Source organism: Triplophysa rosa, linkage group LG1 (assembly GCF_024868665.1).
Source record: "Triplophysa rosa linkage group LG1, Trosa_1v2, whole genome shotgun sequence".
Lineage (NCBI taxonomy): Eukaryota > Metazoa > Chordata > Actinopteri > Cypriniformes > Nemacheilidae > Triplophysa > Triplophysa rosa.
The window spans coordinates 24,639,585-24,658,615 of record NC_079890.1 but is presented as its reverse complement, the minus strand read 5'-3'; the positions used below and the strand labels follow the sequence as shown (position 1 = coordinate 24,658,615).

Genomic DNA, 19,031 nt, shown 5'->3' with positions numbered 1-19,031 from the left:
GTAATGGATTTAGGCCTTGCTGTCAGATTGGAATCATCTTAATTAAACTCCTCTGACAATGCTAAAATGAAGAGGTGAAGACTGATGACTGAGTCTCTCTCTGATATACGCCAGCTCTCTATATTTACCCTCGCTTTCGTCCTCTAGAGTAAGAACCCTCACCAGGAGAGAGAGGAATGGAAGAAAATAATAGTTAGTCTTAGGCGTTCAACAAAGTCTCCTTCTCTGGTGCCCTACCGTAAATCGAAGCTATTTTAAGCATTTCAAATATAACCTTGACAAGGGCCCTGAGAGACGGGTGCCCTGCTTCTGACAAAAGGGAGGTTGTGTGTGTAATCAAAATACAAAAACTAGGAAAAGGCTAACACTTTACAATAAAGTTGTATTTGTTAACATTAGTGAACGCATTAGCTAACATTAATGAACAAAAAACAATAGTTTGACAACATTTATTAATCTTTGTTAGTTAATGCTAATGCAATTGTTCATGTTAGCTCATGGTGCATTAACTAATGTTAACAGATACAACTTGCTTTAGCTTTAGTAAGTGCTAAAATGATTAAGAACTAACATGGATTAATGCTGCATAAGTATTGTTTATTGTTAGTTCATGTTAACTAAAGCATTAACAAATGTTAACAAACACAAACTTATTGCAAGTGTTTGGTTGTCTCATGGCCGGTCTTGGTTCGATTAACAGATAACGGAATAACAAATAATAAAAATACAACAAAGCCAAAGAAAAACATGCATTAAATGCCACACAAAAAATATTTATTTGAAAGAAAAGAGTTAAAGGGATAGTTCACCCAAAAATGAATATTCTGTCATCATTTACTCACCCTCTTGTCATTTCAAACGTTGTCATTTCTTTCTTCCGCAGAACACAAAAAAAGATATATTTTGAAGAATGTTGGTAACTGGCACCCATTCACTTGCATTTTGTGTCCATCCAATAAAAGTGAATGGGTGCCGGCGCTGTTTGGTAACTAACTTTCTTTAAACTTCTTTTGTGTTCTGCGTAAGAAAGAAAATCATACAGGTCTGAAATGACAAGAGGGTAAATGATGACAGAATTAAAATTTTTGGGTGAACTATCCCTTTAAGAAGCAAGCTGAGAAAGAATTAAGATTCCCCAGTTAACAATACTGAGAGTTCTGTGAAACGTTGCCCTTTATGAACAGTAATTATTCAAAAATAACTTTATTAAAGAATATCTGCACTTTAAAGTTTAAAGTGTAAAGCAAAATAGTTTTTTGTATAAAAGACAACTTTATCACAGTATAATTATAACAATAGTAATAATGGTGCAGCCTATACAATAATGTATTAAAATTGTAAGATTGCAGCATAAAAACAGTTCTATATGAAGGTATAAAATCTAACCACGGTCCCCATTTTGTGCAGCAGTTTGCCATATTCTATTTGTTGTGCTTTTTTTGTTATTGATCTGAGAGCAATAATATCAACAGCTCCAGGTCTAGCTGGAGTGCTTGGCCAGGCACCCACAGATCTCTTCAAAACATTAATTTACATTTAGCAACAGAAAAATATTAATCTGCTTAATTCTTGCATGCTTAAGGATCGAGGTCTTAACGTGGAATGTGATATAAAATGTTCTCAGGTTTTATGAAGACAAATCCACACATTATTGAGAGTATCTGACCTGTATGCCAAAGCCAGGGCCCAGATACTTGCAGCACAGTAGAGCGAGTCTCTGACTTTAGCTTCCTTACACCCAGAACAAGTCTTCACTGGAAACAGACCAGTGGTGGGACTCTGGTAATTGAGAATGGTGCATTTCACTGGAAGAAAAAGAGAAAGACAACCCAGAGAACATGTGGTTTGTTTTTATTGATGGTGTTACTGTCAAAAGCCCAAAGAGCAAGGAAATCGATGAAAGAGAAACAGCAAGTGCCTCCTTAAACACTTACCTCCCAAATCTGTTTACACATGTTTGAAACCAATGCTGATTTATGTTGTCTGCATGTATCATTTATTCACAATTCAGATGACTCATCTTAACTCAAATGACGAGAACAAAGACAGCACATCTTTATCCATCACTGTGACCATCATGTTAAACTTGCTCTCTCTCCACTGTGATTTCTCTTTACTAATGTATAATCAGGCTGAATAGGGCACTTCATTTTTCATCAGCACATTACGCCAGCACAAATGAAGGGGACATTCATTCCGAGCCCTCATTTGTTATGTAGAGTTTGGGTCAATTCAAAGAGACAGAGCCAGCAGGGCTGGGGGATAAGGAGACACTGGGGGAATTAGTCAGAATATTAATATACTCTTCAGAGAAACTGCAGCCAGGATTCCTCTGACTCCCCCAGAGGAAGCCAGCATTCCAGGCAGGGCGATAAATACATCTTTATCTGATTAGACCTTGTTCTGTAACTGTGGATGATGCTGAAGACTGCAGTTTGAGAAATGTTTCACAGCAGAACAGGTCAGAGACTGAGAAAACACGGGTCGGGTGTAAGCTGCAGAGTTTGTATGAAACCTATATCAAAGACAGCTGCAGGAAAATGGAAATCGATGGAAACATCACACGGAATTGTTGTCTATTTATTCACTTAGCAGACATGTTCAACTAAAGTGATTTATAAATAAGGATAATACAAGCCGAAGCAATTCATCTGATGACACAATTCAAGTTGTCATATCAAACATCAAGTTCTGGAAAAAAGTAAATGTAAGTCTTTCCATACAAAATGAATAGCAAAGGATAAAAAATGATTTATTTACCCAAAGATTTTTCACAAATAAAATAACATTACTGTGTATGATATATAGAGGTAGATAACGCTCACTAAAGCTGCCTATAGGGTCGGAGATCAATTAATTCAGAAAAATCTGCAGCATAGCCTGCTATTATCGGCCATTTTCCTTTGTGCAAACCTTTAATTACTAATCAAGGACATCTCATTTATAGTCATTTCACAGGCGCCGTGGCTCTCAGATGCAGATGTGCTTCACCTGAGCAATAAGTTTCTTTTTTAGAGACGAGAAGAAAACAAAATTACATATTATTCACACTCATCCGTGGAATGAGAGACAGAACACGTCATAGCACTCTAGATGCAAATGCTTTGAAGACAGCATCTCTCTTATCATCTATCAGCATAATGCACCTCTAAAACAACCCCTGATGTCGGAGAAACAAACAGGCTGTTTTTACCGGGAAGGGGGGGGCATCACAAAGTGTCGAAGAAGGAGAAAAGGGCTGGAGATTGAAACAGAGGAAAGAAGAGGACAGAGAAAGAAATATGCCCATTAAAAGTTAAAGCTTGTTTTCCACAACCTTAATCTTGTGGAAGCAGGGGACAGATAGCAGAACTGCATTCACTACAATCAGGCAGGAGAGGGGTAGAGAAGGCAGAGGCAGTGAGGCATGATGTCATTACCACATAAATAGAAAAACCCAGAAAAAGAAACAGACACAGAGAAAAAGACCAAAGATAAAACAGCAATAACTTTCATACAGGCAAATATAAGAAGTTCACAAAAACATGTCAGTGTGTATTTCACAATGTAATGTGTCCATATATCATAGTAGGATTCTTCTTTTATCGAATGAGATGGGGATGCACTTGTAATAAAAAAGAGGTCACTCAGTCATATGCTTGTCTGGAAATGAGAAACATCCTTTCTGTCACTCTTTTTTTTCACTCGCTTGTGCTCTCACACTATTAAAGAGGGGTGTGAACCTCTTTAAATATATAACTCTGGTCTAAACACCCATTTCAAACAGCAGTATTTATTGCCATAGTCAAAAATAAAATGGAAAGAGGATTAGGGATGCGTGTGTGTGTGTGTGCGTGTGTGTGTGTGTGAGCAAGGAATGATGAGTATTGATTAAAAGCAAAATGCACAGAGAAGCGCAGCAATGAGAAACCACACTAGCTACAAATGCATTTTGCTAACGTCTTTTTTGCTTGGACTAATTAATCTGCCAGGCATTATAATTAAATGTAATGGTTTGGAGACTCTGAACATTCTCATAATGAAATTAGAAAACATCTTGTTGTCATAATGACAATCATTTTTTCTTGATAATAATGAAAGGGACAATAACTTCTGTAGATAGATAAACTTTGTTCGGGTAAGCCAGAAATCACTAGGAATAGGAGTGTATTTATAGTGTGACACCTTTGTATATTCTTATTTCTAATTAAAATAAAAAATGGCCAAGAAACATCTCAGAAACCTTCTCAAGAAAACATATTTTTAAGATTTGAAGCAACTAGCCTGGCAAATTTAGTGAATAGCCCTGTCTTTGTATCAACCTGTTACCCTGTCAACATAGGTTTTATTTTTATGTGGACTGGTTATAACAACCTTTGTGCCAATAGTTTAAAAAGCTGCATAAAGCCAATCAATCAGGTTGCAAAGCCAATTTTAGTCAACGCCAGCTACTTTTGCATTATGCATCACAGTCAGTGAATGTACTGACCATGGTCACAGCATCCATTTGATGAATGGTAAATTCCTCATTAAAGGTCATAATTCAGTTGTCGGGAGATGTTTTTCCACAATACAAAGGTACCCATGACATTTAATCTTCAGATCGACCATCATCATTAAGCCTATGTAAAAACATCCCTATACAAGAGTTTGTCTTTGTACAGAGGTGAATTAGAGGTCGTAAGAAAATATTTAACCCATGAGATCATCAAAATGACATTCAGGAAATGAATTCTCACCTGCGTTATAGTAGCGGTCAAGTTTCTCCCAAAGGGGCTCATCCTCACGATGCAGTATGGATAGCTTAAGGGGTTCATAGATGGAGCCTGATAACAGAGAGCACAGATATAAATATTAAAGAACAACTAAATCTTGATTCTCACATTATCACTAGATATTTTCACATGTCACAGGAAGAATATGATGTGCTTACATAAAAACCCGCATAGTTTGTTGATAATGCTACTTGGCCACTTTGGGCTATTTAGCATGCTGAGGTTGAGCTGACACACCAAAATCAAAATGCGGTTCATTTTGTCTCTGTAACCTAAATGGTTTTCTGTTCCATATACAATGCTAAGAGCAGCAAAATGTAGATTTACTGAGATGCAAAGGCAGCAAAGCATGCCAGAAAAACAATCAAAGCTAAACGCTATTGTTCGTAAGATGCATCTGTCAAACCAAACTTCAGTGCAAACACATGGTTTAATTCCTGAATTGAAGGCGCTGGCACACTCTGTGAATAATGGATCCTGACACCAGAAAATTCAGCCTTTTCTGTTTCTGTTTCAGTGAGTTGAGTTTCAGGGGAACCCCATCATCTGGAGCACTATTTCAGATGATTTTAACTTTGGAGCAATTTACATTTTAATAGAATCGACCCAGGGTCAATACCTCAGGTACTGAAAATTCACATTTCCTAGCAAATTAGCATAATTCCCATCAGCTTTTAAGTAGCAGGGACAAAGCCATCTCTTTAAGATAACTCCAGCTAAGCAGTACACATTTACCAGACAAATGAAAGATACTCCTCGTTTTAATTTCATTACATTAATAAAAAGTAACTTGCTTTGAGAAGCACAGGTACCCTCTGTTAACAGCTTTGATTGGACATTGACAGAAAGAGATGTACTGGATTGCATTACTGATTTGATAAGGGAATTCCCTTCCTAATGCACCAAAGCTTAAACACGCAAAACCCTTTTACATCTGTATTATAGATGGAACACTAGTGTTATTTTTTCTGCAATAGAAAAAGAACATTTAATTAAACAGTTTTGATTTTGCAATAATGACTCATTTCTGGACCAAGATGGAGGTGTGAATACATTAACAATTTCTATCGATTTTTAAGACATCACAGTTAATAGTAGGGATGTAACAATATCAAAATCTCACTGTACGATAATACCTCGGTGTAAAGTCCATGGTACGGTATTTATTGCTATATTTAACATGACGAATGATGACTGGGAAACGTGCCATAAGCGTCCTCTTTTCTTTATCCTCTAATCATAACTGTTACTTAGAGGTATGAGATATAGTATGAGATGGGTCAAATGACCTAGTCCCTTTTATAAATTAAAATGATTGCACCAGATGGACCTTGTCAAAGGTAATATCTATTCTTTTTTTCTAACATTCTCTATGTTAGGCCCGGAAGACCTATCGTTTCATAGTCATGTGACCACGATAATATTGAGACAATTTTGCTATTGCGATAACACGATATTGATCATATTGTTACATCCCTAGTTAATAGTGTGTGTGATATATCAAACACTTTACACTAAAAGTCTTCATTTTTAAAGTAAAGGGCGGCTTATCCATAAATTAATAACTGCAACCCAACTTACCAAATTTCCGGAGTTTGCGACGGGCATTCTGTGCCTCGCTTGTAGTGTTGGCCATTGTTCATTAGATGATCCTACGCCAGTATTAGTTAAACTACAACATTAGTGTAATTCAGAGGGTTAGTAGAGCATTAGAAGAGAAGCCCAATTACATGAAATCACAGTACGGTTTTCAGGCATTTTACCAAATGAGCATGCAAATTCAGAAATGAGGTACTAGAAAGGATGTGGGTTTGATGAGATGACTATGAAAATGTATGGCAATGTCTAAGACACCATATAGACTATAATGCCACTCTAATGTCAATGCTGAAAAATGTCAATTTGTCCTCTGTAGCCTTGCTTATTTATTTACACTACAGTATCCGTCTGTCCTACAGAGATGGAAGCGGGTTCTTAAAACTGTTTCAGAGTTCACTGTATTTTAATGACAGGCTTGCAGATTCAAACAAGCACTGAATTAAAAGGTTTACAGAAGCCTCTCAAGAGGCTCTGTGCAGTTAGGATCTAAATATAGCGCCTGACCTTTGGGCTCTGCTCCCTGCTTTCACAGACACATGCAACAACATAACTCGTGTTAATACGTTTCTTCATCACGAACAGCGGCTCAAATGCAAACAGCATGTACAAACACAAACTGTTTAAGCGTGCCCAATGTCATGCATCTTAAAAAGCCAAACCTGATCGCTTAGATCTGGCTTTGAATTCCAGGAGCTTCCAGCCGACATCTGCTAAGCTGGCCATAATGACACCACAATAACATCATCACCGCTCGGCTGCCGTAAAAACACTCACACTGTCGCAAAGCGTATATTCTTTCTGCTTTCTTTAATGCGACGTGCCGTATTCCGGTTTGTGTTGGTCTGTGCTAGCAGCAATGTTGCTGTCATGGAATTCGTTTTTGACCTTATTGTTGTGTTTTGTTGGACGACAGGTGACGTTTGCGTTACAGGACGTTACTAGCGATTTATTTGGCTCGGAAAATTACGGCACCGTGGCGGCTTTCGGTGACTTTAACTCGGATAAACAGACTGACATCTTCATCATCAGAGAACGTAAGTGCAGTTATGTTTGTAACGTTAAAGATTAAAAATAAAGTCTGAAACAGAGATTATGCGTAATTTATTTCAAACAATATTTAATGTATTTAAAGTGTGTAAGCTTTGATAAGGTGTCACCGGACACTGCTATGTCAAATGACAGGGAGGTGTGGTTGTTTGTTTAGTTGCTATACACTTCGGATACTCATTTTATAATGTGCTTTGTTTGTATTTGTATTGTATTTCATAGCTTTTGTAATGGTAATAACGTTATGTATCTGTTTTTCAGAATCTGAGCTGTTGATTTTCTTGGCTGATCTCAAAGCACCGTATTTCAAACCTAAAGTCCACTTGACCAAAGAGGTCTTTCCTCGGTAAGAAATGGAATATACTCTAGTACAGAAATACAAACACTTTTTTATTTTTAATATTGAGAATGCATTCTTTTCTTCTCTGCTCCTCTAGTGACAGCATCAGTAGTGTTGTCCCGGGTGATTATGATGGAGATTCACAGATGGATGTGCTTATTACTGCCCACCCTAAAGGCTCCGGTCCCTTAGAAACAACTGTCTATATCTTCTGGGGACATAACCAAACTTTAAGTAAAGCATTTAGATTAATACATAAAAGAAATTAGCATGGTGTAATTCATACAGCAAGTTCATAATGGATTTGCTTTTTTACAATGTTCTCTTTTAGACCAGAGTGCAAGGTTAGATCTGAACAAGACCTTTAAGGATGAGCCCCTTGTCATGGAGTAAGTGCATTATTTCTTTATCGAAATTACATAGCATATTTATTAGAGATTTTTACGTAAGATCTATATTGGTATGTAAATAATTCTTTATTTACATACAAATATACATTAGTCTTAAACAGCTTTATTGCTAATATGCCGCTTTCTTCTTTCTATGCACAGCTTTAATGGCGACATGATTCCAGACATTTTTGGAGTTGAGGGTGAATCATTAGTGGTTTGCTATCTCAGTACCAGGTAAGGCTGGTGTCCAGATATCTGTTCTTGCAGACAGCGTCATGACAATCATGTATATACTCCGATTTTTTTTGGTTATTCAGGAAACAAAGATGTGAGAAGGCTCTCGGCTCTAATGTCAACATGCGTGTTCCTCATTCCAATGCTTTCATCGATCTTAACAAGGACTTTACAGCGGGTGAGTAATGCTACTGTGGTCTTGAGGTACTCTGTTTGCCTTCGATAAAAGACAAGGAGATGCTCTGTGAGGTGAATTGTTATGGTTAACAGTTTTTACTGTTCTGGTGCTTTCACTTAGCTTTGCTGCAAATGCCAAGTTGAAACCTGGTCGTTGAGGGGAACCCTGAGTGCCTTTCGATTTATTTATTGGTTGCAGTGCTGAAATTCAGTTTTGCCCATCACCACTTCGAACACTTATTCGATTTATTAGAAAAGATTCTTCTCAAACTGCTTAGTGGTCATTTTTGACATTATCGGTCACACTTTATTTTTAATAGTTAGTAAGGTAGTTGTTAGCTTTAGACAGGGCTGTACGTTAACTTTTTTTGCACGTAGCACTGGTGCTACAGAGGTTTAAAGTTTTGTAGCACAGGCCAAACAGTTGTAGCACAAGTATAAAACGTCTTGTTATATTAGAAAAAATATACAAATATACTAATATAATATATAAAAAACATTTAAGAAAAGTGAAAGTGACCTATTAGTCAGATATGGTGACCCATACCCGAAATGTGACCTCTGCTTTTAACCCATCCAGAGAGTAGTGAACACACGCACAGCAAGTGGTGAACACACGTACACCCGGAGCAGTGGGCAGCTATCACTGCAGCGCCCGGGGAGCAAGTAGGGGTAAGGTGCCTTGCTCAAGGGCACCTCAGTCGTTACCCACCGGCCCTGGGAATCGAACTGGCAACCTCCTGGTCACGAGTCTGACTCTCTAACCATTAGGCCACGACTGCCCCTACATTTATGTGTAGTTTATACAGACAAACACACCTCGCAAACAAGCGGCTGTCTAAAACACGTGCAAAACTGTATCGAATGCGTGCTACACTGGTAAATATTTATTCTTAGCAGACAGATTTTTTCGTAGCATGTGCGACATATACAGGTGCTGGTCATATAATTAGAATATCATCAAAAAGTTGATTTATTTCACTAATTCCATTCAAAAAGTGAAACTTGTATATTATATTCATTCATTACACACAGACTGATATATTTCAATTGTTTATTTCTTTTAATTTGATGATTATAACTGACAACTAATGAAAATCCCAAATTTAGTATCTCAGAAAATTAGAATATTACTTAAAATTAGAATATTACTAGGAAGTTTTAGAGCTCTTCATGCTTCCTGCTGCTGACCAACTTTATGGAGATGCAGATTTCATTTTCCAACAGGACTTGGCACCTGCACACAGTGAAAAAAACATTCTGAATTTATCCTTGTAGGCCTGTCATCAAGACAGGATATTTTCTGAGCCTTGTGTTTTGTCTGAGAAATTAGTGTCCCATTTTTAGCTGCTGGTCTAGTGGGGAGTGTCTGTGAAGTAGAATCTCTAGGTATTTGCACAATGGGTTGTGTTGTTTGTTAAGCTTTGGTGTGCTGTGTAATTGATAAGCTGCACAACATTTTGAAAAAAGTATTTTCATACCTACCTGCCCTGACACCAGAGTAGAAGACTCTTATCAGTAATATTTTTAAGGCCATGAACACATCTTCACGTCTTTTTTGACAAGAAAAAGTTGACGAGCGCTTTTTTAGTAAAAAGAAAATCTGGCAGCGTTTGTGCATGAAGGCAGCTCGGCACACAGGATTCATATCAGGCAGAGTAACCGAAGTCTATTTGAATTATAAACAGAGACCGTCTTTGCAAAAACCAACCACATATTTTAAAACCAACATTACTAATTTCTCGCTAGAAATGCAATCGAAAGTTATTAAAGGTGAAAAATAAACTTTAATTCATATAAAAATATGTTCAAAGCAGCGCTTCGGCCGCCATTTTATTTTTTATAGAAGGATCCTGCTCGACCAATCACCTTCCTCGCATGTTGTTATGGAAACGACAGGTCTCGCTACTCGCTTGTCATTGATTAGCTGTGAAAAGGTGCTTGACGTAGGGCGTTTGTTTCAGAAAAGTTGAACTTTTTTCTACTTAAAAAGACGCCCTGAGCTGCAGAAAAATACGCTGGCGTTTAAAAAAAGCGCTTAGGACATTTTTTGAAAACACGGTTTACTCCATAGGATTATAATGTAAAACAGACGCTAGCAGCTTCGAAAAAGAAGTCAGGTCTGAACATGGCCTAATACTATAATGTTGAGTAGTTGATCATTCTGACTCTTGGGACCCACAGCAATGCAATTTTGTATGACTCCTAGATATCTGACAATTCAGTTACCTGATACCTCATCTAATAAAATGATGATTCAGGTGTGTTCAATAAGAGACATCCAAAATATGCAGTGTGGTGTCTCCCCATGGCTAAAAGTGAGAACAACTGGTCTAAAGGGCGGTTTAATATCATCTTAGCTTGTTAAGTCAGAAGAGAAGTACATTTCAGCCAAGAGCAGCCTTATTGTAAGGTGCTTCTGACTTTCCAGCTTTCTGGGTGTTTTTTCCTTTTTGAAGTTGTTTAAATCAAATGATCTCTCATGAGCTGTTTCTGAATTCATAGCCGCTTTCAAGGGTGAAGAGTTTCCTGGTTATATCCTATTGCAGAATCTGCGTAGTCAGACCGAATATAAAAATGTTTAATTCTGACAGGTAGTTAGTGCTGAGATCAAAAGCTTGGTCATTTTTTATCACAGTGACTGAATGAATGGGGCGCTTCTCATTCTCAAAAGTATTTAGAGGTCAAATGTCATTTAAAGGCCTACATCAGTTTTCCATGCAAAGACAAAGCCCCCCGCCCTCTCGGCAGGAGCCTGGCATCACTTCCATCCTCAAACCATCTGGAGGCTGTTTTCTGCTGCCACATGAACGGGCATACTGTTGGTTCTGATTGGCAGCCAGCAAAGAGAAAGCTGCTCTGGATTTATTCAGCTGTGAGAAAATCACAGCAGATTAGCAAGAGCCCAGAAGTGAAATAAAGAACACACCCACGACAAAATCATTCTCCACTTACTCTACAATTATGGCTGTCTGGTGTGTCAGGGGTTGGTGTGAGGGGAGGACCTCAGTGGGGTTGGAGAAAGGCTTTTAGGAAGCGGTATTATCTGAGGGCTGAGGTACTGTATTAGGTGGTTTTCCTGGTTTCTGATTCTTATGAGCCATGATTTAGGAGTGGCTAGGGCTATCATGAAATTTGATGGTTAATTGTATAATAAATAATTGATTTATGGCAATTAATTGTCTGTTTTAGGGCTTTGACACATTACGATTAATTAATGAATGAAGCACAACTTATATGAATTTAACTGCAGTATAAGATTAATACACTTAAAGGGACAGTTCGCCCAAAAATGCTAATTCTTTACTGACCCTCAAGATGTTCTACATCTGTATTCAGTTCTTTGTTCTGATGAACACAGAGAAAGATATTTGGAAGAATGCTTGTAACCAGACAGTTTCACCACTGACTACCACAATGGCCACCATTGACTACCATAGTAGGAAAAATTGCTTCATAAATCTATTTGTTCTGTTGAACACAAAAGAAGATATTTTCAATAATGTGGAAGAGCAAACAGTTCTGGGGCACTTTTGACTACCATTGTAATTTTTCCTTCTATGGTAGTCAATGATGGCCAAGAACTGTTTCGTTACAAGCATTCTTCCAAATATCTTTGGTAACACTTCAGTATATGGGGTAATTCTCACTATTAACTAGTTGTTATTAGCATGCCTGTTATTGGCATATTGGCTGTTTATTAGTCCTTTTAAAGCATTGCATGACCATACTCTACTACATCCTTAATCCTACCCAATACCTTAACTTAACAACTACCTTACTAACTATTAATAAGCAACAAATGAAGAGTTTATTGGGGAAAAAGTCTTAGTTAATGGTTTGTTAATAGCGGGAATTGCCCCCTATTCTGAAGTGTGACCATATCTTTCTCTGTGTTCATCAGAACAGAGACATTTATACAGATTTGGAACAACCTGAGGGTGAGTAAATGATGACAGAATTTTTATTTTTGGGTGAACTGTCCCATTAGGAATGGTGCTGTCTGCCCCCTAGATGCAGAAATTTCTGGAATTGCTTTGATCAGACCAGTCAACACAAAAATACAAAGCTAATACAATACAAATGAATGGAGAAATGTCATTTGAACACAAGCATAGCAAGAGCAGTGCAGTGGGTGTAGCGCTGCTGCAGATACTACAGATCCCCCTTGTGTTTTCTAATGGTGTCCAATAATTTCAAAAAACAACCTCTTAAATAACCTATTATATATTCCAGGAAATAATTATCTGAAATAACTGTGGTTATCAGATAATTGCAGTCAGATCATTGTGACAGCCATTGGCTTATCTTGGTTTCCATAAGATATTATTTTTTGTTCAAAAGAAAAGAGTCTAGAAAAGATCTGTTGAGAGCTATACTACATCTGCTCCACAGCCTCTGCTGGGTGAAATGACATTAGCACACCTTTTCTCAACATTTTAATTAGTCATGTGGAAAAATATTGTTGTGCTGAACATAACCATGGCATTGTTGGACCCAATATTAAAAGCATAATGATCACACATATACTGGGTTTGTGACTCTGCTGGCCTTTAACTGCTTAATCTACATATATTAGGTTTGACCTTCTTTGCCAAGACTTGAATTGATTTCTCATGTGTTCTCTGTGTAGACTAGCAGATGAGGGTCAGATGTTGCACTACTATTAATCATTATTTGTTACTGACATATTTGTTCTTTGTAAACATTCCGTTAATGTATATTTTTATCCGTCATGGTATTTTAATTTCCTTACAATACTTATAATACAATTACTCCATTCCTTTGTATGGAGAGCTTTGCATTAAAACAGTTGTTTAAAATGACTGTTAACCTGCTATGTGTAAAGGACTTACTTTCTGTCAAAATTACTGACATGATTTAATATATATTGAATGCTTTTTTAATTCTACATAAATGATTTATTTCTGTTAATGCAACCTCTGGTGAAGGTCACCTCCAAACCACAACTCAGATTCAGACACATCTGAATCACATGCTTTAGCTACAACACATGAAATTGCATCCACTTAGGTGTCAAGGCCTCATTTAAGCTTTTAAGTAGAATGTCCAGTCTTCTCCCTGTACCTCAATGATAAATCACACAGTCAGGGATTTCTTTCTCATTGGCACTCTACAGGCACTGCATTGATATTGCCCTATCTTATTTCTAGCCCTAGTGGTTTATTAAGATGAACAACCAGCTATTACCTGAGACAAAGGTGAGTGATTAAGTCCAAAAAATGTGTTGCTAATAGACTAATGCAGCCATGCTCTGTTGGTTCTGTTGGCTCAGGTTAGGCTCATGCATAGCCACAGGAGCAGTCAGACAATAACAGTGAAATAAGCATGCAGAATCCCCTAACATTGTTTAGTTCCATTGGGAATATTTTTCATCATTTTGTTTGCCTTCTTTAGTTTTATCCCTTCAACAACATTTACTGTATATGCCACTGGCATCCCTATCACATTTTCTCGCTAACCCGCAGCTTCAGAATGCGCAGCCTTATTAAAAATAGGCGATAATTGCTAAATAATTATAAATGTCATTATGCACAAATATGCACAAAAGACAGCAATTTTGCTTTTTGACTGGTTGCTAGGCAACATTGTATTGCAATGCTCCAAACTGCAGCCAATTAGACCTTAGATCTCTCTGAGTGTCTGGCACGTTAATTGTCAAGCAATGTAAAGGAAACAGATTTTCCACATTAGGAGGCTGCTGAAGTGGGAAGTTCATCAAATCATTATCTCCGGCAGTCGGCCAGACTCGCGCTTACTGCTGAACATTTGGGTCACATTACACCAAATGGCCGTGATTGCGTATTGTCCCTGTAGCATTTATTATTTGCCCCATGGGAATTTTCAGTTCCTTTTTATTTGTAGTATTGCATTAGAAGTAAATACTGCAGTAACATAGCAGAGTTTCATGAAGGGAAATGCACCTGTTCATGCAAGATGCCGTCTTTACTGGCATAAATTTAGGCCCATCATGATTTTTTTCACGTGTGCACACATAATGGCATCATCTCTGTTTGACTCGTTGCATGGCACTCCAGAGACCTGATCTGCAGAACATAGCAGGTGGATAACACTAACAGGGCGTTCCTCCTTGTACAGACCTGGCACAAGTTCACTGACAAATAGCCTGAAACGAAGAGGGTAGATATCTCATTATTTTCTTAATATGCATTTATTCTCACTTCCTCCGATTTTTGTAACTAACTGATCTGAAATAACCGATACTTGGCAGTGTATCTAAAAGCTAAACTGTTCTGTTTCCATGGTAAATAAAACTACAGGGAGAAAGAAGTGAGCAGATTTGTTGCTGATGGTTGGCTGTTGTGTTTCATCTCAGTGCACCACACAGTTAATGTCCAATGTTAATCTTTTCCTTTGGGGAAAGAGTGTGCATACTAAACAATAACGGATAAGATTCAGCCACCAAATCTAATTAAATTTAGTGTGTGTGTTACTCAAGCATTTTTTAAAAGGACCGTGACTTTATTTGTCCCTCGGTCAATTAGTGACTGGAGCTAATGGAGGAGTCTGTTTAAGTGGATCAGTGTCCCAAAAGACTCAGCAACCTGCTTGAGCTGGCTCTCTCTCTCTCTTTAGCTCTCGCTCTCTTTCTAACTCTCAGCTACCCCAGGGCCAATTTTATCCACCCACACTCTTTTTTTGGCATTTTGTTTGTGCTCAGGGTGCTTCTTAAAAACTATTATTATGATTAGATGATTTATGCTGTTTTATTCTCATGTACGTACTCAATTCATAGTCATAAAGTATTGGAGGTTTTGGGTGCATATTGCACTTAAACCAGCAGACATTATGTATGTGTTGTGCTATGAACATAACCATGGCATTGTTGGACCCAATATTGAAGCCATAATGATCACACATATACTTACTTACGTACTTAATTCATAGTCTGAAATTATTGGAGGTTTTGGGTGCATATTGCACTTAGACCATCAGACATTATGTATGTGCATTTTAAAGTGGTTCTTACCCAAAAAATGTCAATCTTATCATTTTTAGTCAACCTCAAGTAGTTCCAAACCTGTACCTTGTTATTTGGTTGGTGGTTTATCCCCTAATGCAGACATTATAAAAGCTGTAGTGTATCATTTTATGTCAACATACTTTATTCTATAATAAATCAACATGTAATGGTAACTATTAGTTGGAAATTTGTGTTAACTTCCCGCAAATATGTTTATCGTTGTGACTTTTTAACTGTTAAAACTGTTAATTAAAGTTTAAGCTACTTAAATTGGCTTTAATGCTGCATGAAACAATTGCTTAGGTCCAAATCAAAGCGTATGTATATGACTAATACGAAATATAAAAATGCCTGCGTTGGCATTTGATATGCAGTCCTCTCCATCCTTCAGATTTGAACATTACGCAAATGGAATTACTTTTTAGTCTTATTTTTAAACGAAAACACCCCGACACAAAATGCGTTCAGTGGTCTGAGTATCTAATCTTGTTAGAGCAATATGTTGGGCAGCTTTCCCCTTGCTCTTTCTTCGAGCTTAATGTGAGAGAAATGAAATAAGGACTACGTGGGTTTGGCATAATCCCCTCCACTGCACCTATGTTGTTCTCGTAATGGTTTTACAAGATTATGTTCCCTCAGAATATAATTTTTCCTTTTTACACCAGCGCTGTCATGCTCCTGAATAAAGTGCTTTAAAACAGGGTTAGAGAAAGCCAGTGTATTTATTGGTTTATGTATTCAGCGTCTATTTTTACACTTTCATTTCTCTTGACCTGAATCAAGACCTCCTAGACTTTTACTCTCTGTACATGCCTTTCTACTTCAACCATTTAATTACATTTAATATGAATATTTACAACAAAAGTTCAATGTTCTCAACAAGCTTTGAAATAGTCCATAACTTTGGATCACTATAGATCTGCACGGAATGCATAGGGCTAACAGGCTGAGATCAGGGGATTGCATGGGAAACCTTTTTAATAGCTGTTATCATCAAGCACGTTCAAGGTTAGTTGAGTTTAATTATAGATTTACTGTTCAGAGAGTTCATGTACTCTAAAGTACATCAAAGTACAATTTTAATTCAAATGCCTGAACTGTCCAAACATTTTCAGTATTCCAGGCTGTGTAGCCTATTCATATTTTTCATTTGTAATACCAAAGCAGGATGTAGCCTGTGGCCTTTAACCAGAAAGATGGAGTGACTTTGACAGCATGAGTGACTTATGAATTTTGGGAATACGACTTTACAGGAATGTAATTGCATGTTTGCTGAATGCTTAGGTGTTGCTAGACTCTATATGTAGGCGTCCATCCCCCTAAACCTCTGCTATTAAACTTTCCTTAAAGTGATAGTTCACCCAAAAATTCAGTAAATGATGACAAAAATTCTGTTTTGTTGAACACAAAGGAAGATATTTGGAAGAATGTCTGTAACCAAACAGATATCATCTCCCATTTACTGCCACATAGGGAAGATAAATACAATGAGAGTTGATGGGGATGAGATCCGTTTGGTTACTGACATTCTTCCAAATATCTTCCTTTGTGTTTAGCAGAGCAAAGAAATGTATACAGGTTTGGAACAACCTAAGTGTGAGTAAATGATGACATAATTTTCATTTTTGGGTGAACTATCCCTTTAAATTTATTTTTATTCATTTTTTAACTTTATTTAATTCTCCTCACATTTTATAAAGTATGCATGTTTTTAAAACGGTAGCCTAGCAATATATTTGTTTCTAGTTATTTGTGGACCCTGTCACAGGCATCATAATGTGGAAGCTTGTAACACAGGATGTACATCACCCCACATACAGCTGTCGCAGACGTGCATTCCATTTCTCATCTAAAAGCCTAGTAAACTAATTACGCCACCATTACTGATACAAACAGATGCCATTTTAATTTGTGTACTTCAAAATGTGTTAATCACGCAAGATTGCAACCTGTTAAGGCAATAAATATTCCTTTAAGCCGCGAGATCTAAATGTTCCTTAACTTAAAGTGTCACTTACATCACATCCAGCCTCTGAATGTAATTTGACCAGAGTGTCAGTTTCATAGATGAGTGACATGACATTTTCCTGATAATGTCATAGTCCGTCCCAGGCTCAGCCACAGTCCACGGGGGCCTGGAGAACAGAGGTGAATGACAGCAGAACCACTTAGAGTCTCATCTATTTAGAGGACTTGACATGTTTCCTGTTCCTTTATCTTTGTTCTTCCATATCAGTTTAGATTCTTGTCCTTCTCACACGCTTGTTTTCATGGGAGACAACAATATATACTGTCATTTATCCTCTTTATCAAAATCTCTCACTTGTCATGCTCGAGTTGTGAGCCGGAGTCAGAGAGCTGATATGAAGCGTAAAGATGGTCTGCTTTGATCTTCAGATCTCATCTACAGCGTGTCAGCCCTTTAGGACAGCCTTGCTCAGCTCATCATTTCCTCTAGGGCATTGGAGAGATGGAGCCATAGCTGGTTGGCTGAATAAAAGCTGTACAAATAAACCTTGCTCCACCTTTTGAACCTTCAGGAGAAGGATGTAGAAACAGCCCCGCGGCATCAGCAGAAACACATATGAGAGGTGCCTTCTGATGCCTTCTTGAGACAGGGTGCTGTCTGGAGGTTTTTTGTGCTACCACTGGTGGCACGGTTTGTTTTGTTTGTGTTGTTGTCTGATGTTTAAGCTGTATCTGAGTTGACAGGTCACGTTGTGAATCACTATAACCTCACTCATCATGACCTAAATACGCTCCAAAAACATCTTGTTCTAATATCTTTGAATCGCTGATGTCAAAAGCCCAGTTGCTTAAACACGCAACTGCTGCTCACATTTACATGTCAGTGATGCCTGTTTGGTATTTGGCCAGTAATGAAGAAATAAGAATAAAGGTTGTCACGGTCCCACCGTCTTGTTTATGAAATTCTAGTCGTGTGGTGGGATCGGGGCAGAGTCCTTGGGTTTTATGTGGGAAGGCCATGAGATGTTTATGTTTTTACCTCTCATGTGTTTTTCCAGTGTTTCGTCTCTGTTCCCGCCATCTCGTTTCCTCGTTATCCTTCCCTAAGTGTTTGATTACCCACACCTGCCCCGTGTCGTTATCCCTCGTTTGTCTTCCCTTTAAATACCCTCTTGTTTCTTTGTCTTGTGCTCGTGGATTGTACTATGTATCTGTATGCGTGTGCTATGTGCTGTCTAAGTTGCCTTGTTCTCGTCCTGCGTTAGCTGTTATTGCCTGTTCCTGTTGTTGCTGTGTCATCGTCGTAGTAAGTGTTTAGTTTAGTTTGTCAAGTGTTTATTCAGTCTTGTGTTTAGTCAGTCTTCGTTCTGTGCTTGTTTATTATTTTCTTGTTGCTGTTTTACCCCATCGCGGGTCCTTGTTTTGTGTTTTGTTTATTATTTATTATTAAAGTCTCGTGTTAACCCCTTCACTGCCGTTGCCTGCGCTTGGGTTCTTTCTGCCAGTTCGTGACA

The 19,031-nt window shown here is 37.8% G+C and overlaps 2 protein-coding genes across 4 annotated transcripts in view; one reads left to right on the top strand and one right to left on the bottom strand.

Moving 5' to 3' along the window:
* Nucleotides 1-7,110, bottom strand: part of phkb (phosphorylase kinase, beta) — a 60,176-nt gene extending 53,066 nt beyond the window's left edge. For 2 of the 3 annotated variants that reach the window (XM_057346351.1, XM_057346343.1), the window contains exons 1-3: nucleotides 7,013-7,110; nucleotides 4,719-4,805; nucleotides 1,667-1,805 (exon numbers count right to left, since the gene is read on the bottom strand). In XM_057346351.1, the coding sequence (XP_057202334.1) occupies nucleotides 1,667-1,805; nucleotides 4,719-4,805; nucleotides 7,013-7,076 (290 nt within the window). In that variant the 5' untranslated portion in view covers nucleotides 7,077-7,110. Of the gene's footprint in view, nucleotides 1-1,666; nucleotides 1,806-4,718; nucleotides 4,806-6,335; nucleotides 6,427-7,012 lie in introns of all 3 variants that reach the window. The other variant, XM_057346356.1, reaches the window with a different exon arrangement.
* A 45-nt stretch (nucleotides 7,111-7,155) lies between these two features.
* The window catches only part of itfg1 (integrin alpha FG-GAP repeat containing 1), a 143,752-nt gene continuing 131,876 nt past the window's right edge, over nucleotides 7,156-19,031 (top strand). Inside the window, exons 1-6 of the mRNA XM_057346366.1 lie at nucleotides 7,156-7,387; nucleotides 7,662-7,746; nucleotides 7,838-7,974; nucleotides 8,072-8,129; nucleotides 8,292-8,366; nucleotides 8,450-8,544. Of these exons, the coding sequence (XP_057202349.1) occupies nucleotides 7,210-7,387; nucleotides 7,662-7,746; nucleotides 7,838-7,974; nucleotides 8,072-8,129; nucleotides 8,292-8,366; nucleotides 8,450-8,544 (628 nt within the window). The 5' untranslated portion in view covers nucleotides 7,156-7,209. The remainder of the gene's footprint in view (nucleotides 7,388-7,661; nucleotides 7,747-7,837; nucleotides 7,975-8,071; nucleotides 8,130-8,291; nucleotides 8,367-8,449; nucleotides 8,545-19,031) is intronic.